This window comes from Phalacrocorax carbo, chromosome 7 (genome assembly GCF_963921805.1).
Source record: "Phalacrocorax carbo chromosome 7, bPhaCar2.1, whole genome shotgun sequence".
In the NCBI taxonomy this organism is placed as follows: Eukaryota; Metazoa; Chordata; class Aves; order Suliformes; family Phalacrocoracidae; genus Phalacrocorax; species Phalacrocorax carbo.
This window is the reverse complement of record NC_087519.1, coordinates 44,258,632-44,267,343: the sequence shown is the minus strand read 5'-3', so window position 1 is coordinate 44,267,343 and position 8,712 is coordinate 44,258,632. Positions and strand designations below refer to the sequence as shown.

The following is an 8,712-nucleotide window of genomic DNA, read 5'->3' as shown; positions in this document are numbered from 1 at the left end:
CTTAGTAATTCTGTATTAATTTTTTTGTTGTGTAATGAAGTATTGAGTTAAAATGCCAGTTTCACTGCTTGTAATACAATGTCCCACTCACTGTTTCTGGGGAAATCCAGCAACCGTTTGTGGACTGCATTGCTATTAACTATCACATGCATGTTGTAAACTCCCACTCACCCCCCTTTCATACTTTCCATCTTTCCATTTCTTCCATTCCTTTCTCCTTAGCCCTCATTCTTCTGTTTTCGTCTGAGGTAAAAAAAAAAATAATGTGGGTGGTGACTCCAAATCTGAATCCTGGCCTAGAGATTATGGCCAGCATGAAGAAACCCTACACACTAAAGATTTCGAGCCAAGGATCATGACATAAACTGAGAAGTGGATGAGGAAGTCCTGCAAGTTATTTACGACCATACAATGAACTCTAACCCAGGTTTACCTCCTGCTAGCAATTGCCAACAGGCTTCACCTGTGCATAGCTCTCCCACCTCCTAGCAGAGCACCTGAAACTGCAGTTGCTCTTTGCAGGGCAGTAGTGGTGGAGCAGAGCTGATGGGTCTCTTCCAGCAGCCGTGGAAGAAGGATAAAGAGGCAAAGAGGGTAGGATTGAACAAAGTACATGTGGTGACTGGGAGACAAAAGGAAGAAGGGAAGTATGCAGCAGGAATGAACTTGGAGGTATTTTGCTTATGTTGTATATCTCTGGGTGGTTATGGACTTCTAAATGTTGTTAAATTTAATAGGAAGTTACTAACGCTGATATGTTCTGACTATCTCAGCGTGCTTGCCAGCATCCGTGTGTGTAAATGAAGAAACAAAAGTGCCTGTCATCACTTGGCAAATATCCCGGTGGTTTCAAGTAGTGTCATGTTGTGGGAGAACTCAGCAGTGTGCAGCAGATCATTTAAAATGAAACCTTTAGTAGCAGGCAGAGTGACTGATCCTAATGTTACAGTAATGCTTGAGGTGTTTCCCATTGTCTTGTGCAAAGACTTATGATTCCAGAAGAGTAACTCGGTAATGTGGAATTGAAAGGGGCAGGAAGGGCAATGCAGTTCTGTGTTACTTTAGAATTGCCCCATGTCCCTAGATCACTTTGCACTTGTACTTAGAGGTGTGATATGGGGGCTTTCTGGCTGACAAAAATGGAGGAAAATTAGTGTAATGAAGTGTGTACAAATATGGTTACATAGTTAAAAACTGACTTGCTGTGTAGCTATCACAAAGTAAAATAATTCTTTGGACTGCGATTAGGAAGTAGATTTCTTTTTTGTGCTTAATTTTTGAGGTTGGGTTATTTTCTGTTGCCTTTTCCTCTATGTTTTTTCTCTTGTACTAGGCTGGAGATTCAGTGAATCAAACACCTGTAGCAGCTTTTGGCTTTGAGCTCTTGTTCTATTTTTATGCAAGATTGTGAATGAGCTGAGGTTTCATAGGCTAAGTGTTGGACTGGGAGGCCATCTGGGCTCCCTTTCTGCCTCTCTCTAGATTCCCTGAGTGACTACCACTGCTTTTCAGGCTAAGTTATCCAGCTTTCCTGCTCATATGTGAAATACTTCCCCATCTGGTGTGACTTACAGCACTGCTGAAAAGCGTGCTGACTTGGTGCCTCATAAGAACTTCAGCAGTACTCTTGATGCCATCATATGAACACTTTGATGTTAGGCGCTCTGCACCTTGGTTTACCCATACGTAGATTTAAAAAATTATAGAGATATACGTTAGGAGTGCATTGTATAGATGTATTATCTTGAAGCCATTCTGTGTTTCTGGTAGCATCTTGGTCCCTTTCTCTAATTCCACTTCAGTCCCTGCAACCAAAATAGCGCGCACGTGTGTGTACTCTAATGCTATTGTCTGATGCCTTTTTAATCATATCAAAACGTCTGGCTCCTGCATACCTTGCACTCTCCAAACCGCCAGTGCAGTCACTGGGTGGTTGGAGTGGGATGTGGCTTTCAACATTACCCTGAAATGCTGGCAAACATGATTTACTGTGACGTTATTGAGAAGGATTACCTCAGGAGACTCAGTAGGGACTGTCACGGTGGAAATCAGGTCTGCTGTATTGTTTCTGTCCTTTAGACCTCTGAATCCTTCCAGTATATACCACCGTGAAGATAGGAGTTTATTTTTCTGGGAAAGAAACCCTTAGCTTGATTCGCGTGACTTCCCCAGGGCAGAACATATGCTTTACAAGAGAAGGATGAGGATTTCCGTACGATGTATGCTCATGATGTATGCTTTTTGTACCTCTTGAGATTCAAATAATAATAGTTGTACCAACTCATTTTTTAAAAGTGCCATTTTTGTGAGAATTTCTTTTTTGGCTCCTTCTGTGTGATCACTTGCATTTCCTGAGTAGTTAGTGAACGGATATGAAATATACCCTGCTTGGTTATATTTTCCCATTTGCTGCACTTTACTGTCTAATTTTCAGCTGAAGCTGGGAGGAGGGCACAGCATCCATCAACAGACCTGTCTTCACTGCAAATTGTTTAATTTAACAGCTGTTTAATTTAACTGTCCTGCTAAATGCTGCACAGCTGCAAGCTGCTTTCTGAAGGCCTGTTCCTTGTGATGACTGGCTTTGGGGTGGGCTTGAAAAATTGTAGTGGCGTTATGAGTTTGCACATACTTAGCGAAGACTTAGGAATGGCTCTGTCTTGAATTAAAATTCTTAAATTGGCTAGTACGGATGTGCTTTTCTTCTCAGCTGGAATCTGTTTTATTTATTAAGTAGCTCAATGGGCTCTTTTTTTCAGTGGTGTGCTGGGTTTTTGCCCCTGACACTGGGAAAGCCAGAGTACAGGATTCATGGTGGTGTTCCTATGCTCGTCTGTCATGCAGCTCTGCATGAAACTGAGTAAGAGAAACAGTAAAATCGGTCTCTCCAGAAAAGTTACCTGCTGAATTTAACAGGATAGCTGTAAACAGGTGACCATTTTATCACAGACCACAATAAAATGGTTAATTTTCCTTGAAGACACGATGAAAATCTTCAGCATTATCACAAAATGGAGGACGATAATTATTTTTTCAACGTCTAATGATCCCAACATTAAAAGCACCCTCAACAAAAACCAGAAATGAAGGTTTAAAGTATTTATTTTTCAATTGGTAATTCTCCTGTGTTTGAATTAATGTGCCCACGGGCCAAATCCTCCTCAGTGGGTGGTGGAGTCAACGCCAGGGCGGAGGCACCTTTCCCTGAAGCCCTCTCGCCGAGTGAGGAGGTGAGCGGGGCAGCCCTAGCTGGGGCCGGTGCTGCAGCAAATGCCTGCTGCCCCCACGGGTGGTCTCTGGTGGCCAGGGCACGTCCTGAGGCTCAGAGGGTTTGGCTTATTTATTAAACCGTGCTGCGTCTCCTTCAGGTGCTTATCCAGCTCCCACCTGAACCTAAGTACAAGTTTTGCATGCTCTCATTTGATAAAGTCTCACTTCTTTTTGTTTGCTTTGAATCGGGTTTCATTTGTGCTTTTGCGCTGCGAAGGATAGCGAGCAGCCACCCTCTCCACACCCTCGTGACACTAACAACCTGCATCATGCTCTGGCGTACAGAAAGGCTGAACTGCATGTAATTTACTCTGAGATTTTTACCTAAAATTGTATGTACTGTGAGTTGTCATTTATGCGCAATTAAAGTTGACTTCAAAGTTTTTCAGCCTTTTTTAATGGTGGAAAAGTCCTGTTCTGATTTTTAGCGAGCTAAGTTTTGGTCTCCTTTTTTGTTTAGCAGTAGAAATACCATTACACCTAGGCAGTAGGGTAGTAAATACCTGTGCGAACTTAAACAAGCGGAAGAAAGTCCTGAACTTCTGCCTCCCTGCCCCCCTGCCCACCCCTGCAGGTACCGAAAGCAGCTGGAGTGAGCACGAATCGACATTTGGTACGTTGGGAGTTATTCTGGGGTTAATTCTCAGCAATGAACGTGTTGTGTCTCCTTATTTTACTGTGAAACCAAGAATGTTGTGATTAGCCTCGGATCACCTGAATGGGTTGTGGAACCTGAGTAAAGCCATAGCTTTGCTCCCAAGGTAAGACCCGGAGCTTGCTCTGACTTGTTTTGGTCAGGGCTGCGGGACAGACTTTTCACCCAGAAGCAGAGCTTTGAGAAGCTCAGGGACAGCAGGCAAATATTAATAGGTCAAAAAAACCCATAGCGCATTTGTGCACTTTTTAGGAAGGCGAAGAGGACACACATTATGACACAAATTTATTTCTGAATCAGTTGCAACATTAAGAACTACTGTACAGAGAAACTGCATCACACTGTTACAACTCTCATGATATTTGTGCTTTGTAGGATAAGTAAACATTTATTCTATCACAGCAAAAAATTGTATACTGACAACTAACTGTATTTGGTTTAAAAATAAATACACTTTCCCGTTTATCAGCTCAAAGCACTTTAAGTCTATAATACTCGGTACTTTCTATGAACTTTCAGCCTCAGAAGTGCTGAGCGTTCAGAGTTCCCGCTCACGTTGGCGGGAGTCAGGGATGTTCAGCAGTTCTGCGGAGCAGGCTCAGTGACGGCACAGTTACGCTCAGCGTATGCAACAAACTGACCTTTATCTCAACAGCAAAGTGACCTTCGCTGTTTTGCGTATGCTGCAGAGTAGGTGTAGCATTACTCGTGCTGTTTAATGTTCCACCTTAGAATTTGTATTTTGTAACAAATGAGTGATGCAATCATGCAAGTGTAGGAATGGTTTTAAAGATAACGTTGAGAATATGGCTCTTTTTCATAGATAATGTAAAACTACTTCAAAATTTTCAAAAATATTTAGTGCAAAAGGATAGGTTTGGTTTTTTTCCCAAGAAATATTACAGAAGCATATACTGTTATATGGAAAATAAAACATCTCTTAAATATTTTATTGGGGAAAAGCAGGCAGGTTTTCTATTACAGTGTTTGGTAGGGAGAGATGAAATAAATATTTTCAAAGAAACAAATTGCAGAAGAGCTGCGATGTGATAAGTTATATTTACCTTTAAATTCAAAACCAATCTCTTTGGCAGAGTCAAGTGCATCATTAAATGCACGATCCTAACAGATCATTTCAACGAGACGATAGAATAGTATATCTTATCAAACAATTATATAAATGTTATAGTAGTGTGAACTGTCACATATAGTCCAAGCTCTTATACCCAAAATGAACAGGTATGTCTGCTGAAATTTTAATAAACATTTTGCTTTCCTGTAAGTTACAAAAATTAAGATTTTAATGATGAGATAATACTTTCTTCACCTTATTAAGAATTTGTTTGATTAAGCTAAAATTAAAATAGTATTTTTCTCCTGCTTTTAACCGAGACGTAGCATGTTACGTAGTGCCTTAAACAGAAGCACCGTAGGTAACAAATGTACTATCATTACTCCCTCTTAGCAGGTAGGGACACTGAGGCACAGAGGTGAAATGACTCTCCCAAGGTCACGCGGCTGGTCTGTGGTGGGACAGGACTCAGAAACCTGATGCCCTGACTCGCGGAGCTGTGTTCAGGGATATACCAGGTGTAGCTATGCTGAGCTGCACTGCCTCCGAGTGAAGAGGGATGAGGTTTTTAAGGGTAATAACTGAGAGTCTCCATTTTATTTCCTTGAGAAGAAGACAGGAATGAGGAACAGCTATGGAAGAGAAATAATCACACGGGAAGAAACTAAAATGTGTTTTCAGCAGCTTTTTGTGTTGTCTAACTGCAAAATTCTTAAGTGTTCAAAAGTCTTTACCCCTTAGCAGACTATGGGGATTTAACAAAACAAAAATCCCAAACCTTTATCTAGGGACACGGGTGTCTCCTAGGCATCCTGGAATCCTGGAACGCTCTGGTTCTAATAGTTAAGCTGTACAAACATGGGTGTTGTAAAACTGCATGTTAGTGTAATATCCCATTTTAGCTGATCGATTTAATAAATGAAAATGGAACATATTAAATAATTAAGTCTTTACTGTGTAGTCCATTAATTCAGAAGGCTAAAAATCCGTCCCCTCCTAGTACAATGCATCTATAGCACAATTGTCAAGCGTCCCTCGTGATACAGAAAGATAAAATACACCTTGGTTTCACGTTGCTCCTTGTTCGGCTGTGGAATGGACGTGTGCTGTTTCTGTAGAGTTTGTATATCTTTGCTTGTTTTACTCAGTGATGTTCGGAAATCGGAGTGTTACACAAACCACTACTTATTTAAACTGGAACGAAACAAAAATGCTGAACAGCTGAACTTTCTTAACCCAATTCAAGAAGCCAGTCAAACAGGCTTGGTGTCATCTCTCTGCCTTCCTCACTGAGCTTGCAGTACTGCACCACGGCATGAAAGATATCCCCCACTTTCCAGGACTTCCGTTGAACTAATTGTACAACATCTAAAAACTAAATAAAAAACCAAAACGAAACACGCTTAGGATTTGGTTAAATGAATACACCCAAACTGCTCTAAGACCAGCCTTTGTAAATGCACTGCTGTATGAGGGAGTGGCTACAATTCACCATGCAGCAACATAAAGGTTGTTTTGATTTATAAAACTTCATTTCTGAAGTTCCAAAGCTTCCCAAAGACTGGTTGGATCTCGTGACATTTTCTAAATTAGCTGCTCTCATCAACTATTTATTGCAATAGAAGTAAGAACAGTGAAAGTTAGCTTGATAAAGGATCACAACTTCCCTTGTTATCGACAACTTGCTGTCAAAGTAATGGAAGCGTAACTATCCATTTTAAAGAAAACAAATCCCTCTTCATTACCATTAGCTAAATTTTAATCTCTATGTAATCTTCTGTATTTCCACATATACAACCCACGGTATTTTAAATGTGCACATAGTACTGGTGAGAAAGAATTCTGGGTAAACTTATGTCACATGAAGACATTTGCCACAATTGTGGTTGAATCACAGAATCTATATTTGATTTTTTTTTTAACTTCCAGCTAAACCAGAGGTTAAATATATGTCCTTAAGCAGCTGTTAAAAGTCCTGAATTTTGTCCACTTTGTACTTAATAATGGGCTTCACAGTGTCATACATCTGGTTCCATTTTTTCTGAAGCAAATAAATGAAAATCAAAGCTTTTCATTTCTTTGAATTTCACAATCAATATCTAATTAGCTTGCTCCTTCCACGTTTCCAGTTTTAAACCACAGAAGAAAATGTTGTGTGTGTCTAGTTAGTGTAGCTGTTTGCTATTTACATACTGAAGCCTAAACTTTTAATATGTATTTTAATGATATTTAATAGGCACGCGATTTCCAAGAGCTCTGTTGTAGGCAGGATGTGCTTCATTATTCTCTAGTGTATTTTTGCAATTGAATTAACTGTTTGCCAAAGCACATGGGTAAAGCTGACAGCTGCTTCTTTAATTAGATGCAATTTGGACTGTTGCTGCTGAATGCATTTTAAATTATGTTTATGATTCCTAAATGCATGTACTCAAGAAAATCAAACAATATCTCTGCTACTCAAAATGATCTTCCCATAGACATTATTTTAAAAGACCAAAATACTGATTTGTAACACTTTTTTCATTAATTGGTTTGAATACTGTGACACTTTTTGTAAGCCTTAAGGTTTGAGCCTTCCTTGCTGACCTTGGAAAAGGGGCTGCTTTGGTTATTCCTGAAATGTTGTACGCAGCATTTGGTGTTGTCTACAGTGGAGCACTAACTAATCATTCAGGAATAGAAACAGCCTGCCCTTCTTGTGCCCACTTTGGACTTCAGTGTTGCTGAAGGTTTCTCAGTTCTGGTAGTCTGTGTCTGCCTCTCTCTGGAAATAGATTTCTCCTTTCAAAATGGCAGTTGGCAAAGGCTAAGCTACACCTGAACAGGAGCAAAACAGTACTGGCACACACAGCTCTTTTTTTATTGCTGAGCCAGGTGAGGTGCTTCATAATTTCAGCGATGCAAAATATTCCAGTCAGTTTAATTTTCCAAGTAACAGATGTGTGATTGCAAATATGGCTCCACTGGAAGCACTGGTTGGTCACTGCCTGCACTAAAAATGTCTCTCAGGGTAGTAATAACGTAAGGATATGCCTGCACAGATAGGTCCATCATGCCTATCCTCTGAACTTGCAATCAGCTCTGGTGCAGAAGCCTTGCAGTCTTGGTGCGTGAGACACTTAACATGAGCTAATATAGGTTATCTTTATTTTGTGGTTAGTCTCTTCCGTACATTTGAGCAGTGGGCCTGTTCCTTGGTGAGTAGCAATCTCTTTCTGCCAGCACAAAGGGACTATAAAGCCAGCACGTTTGGCCATGGTAGGTCTTGCATAAATGTGGGAGGAGCACTCAGGCCCCTGTGGTACCCTGCTGTATCCCCAGCTGTAGCAATTTATAACAGCCATGCACAAGTTCAGACCTGCCTGAGGCTGCCCTAATCAGTGTTGCAGGCAAGGCAGAACCTGCGTAAGGACTAAGGTGTTTTAAATCTGAAAATCTTAAGTACAACTTATAAGTTGTACTTGTGTCATAGTCAGCTCTTGCTGTCACCAAGCAGCAGACCTTTGTATGTGTGATGCCTACACTCAAGTGATTTTTATTTTTAAGCTACATATTAAACTCCATGTAAACCACCTGCGACTCTTCAAATGCAGCCACATAAAGGGCTCTTTCTCTTAATTCTGCCTTAGGTATTGACACTTAATGCATCATTGATATGAAAAAGTGAACAGATCCATCAAAGCATGTTAGAGGCTTTGGAGAAGGTCTCACAGCA

At 40.6% G+C, this 8,712-nt stretch overlaps 1 protein-coding gene across 4 annotated transcripts in view; it reads right to left on the bottom strand.

Moving 5' to 3' along the window:
- Window positions 1-4,193: 4,193 nt before the first annotated feature.
- The window catches only part of SPHKAP (SPHK1 interactor, AKAP domain containing), a 75,660-nt gene continuing 71,141 nt past the window's right edge, over window positions 4,194-8,712 (bottom strand). For all 4 annotated transcript variants that reach the window (XM_064457733.1, XM_064457734.1, XM_064457735.1 and 1 more), the window contains exon 12: window positions 4,194-6,372. In XM_064457733.1, the coding sequence (XP_064313803.1) occupies window positions 6,229-6,372 (144 nt within the window). In that variant the 3' untranslated portion in view covers window positions 4,194-6,228. The remainder of the gene's footprint in view (window positions 6,373-8,712) is intronic.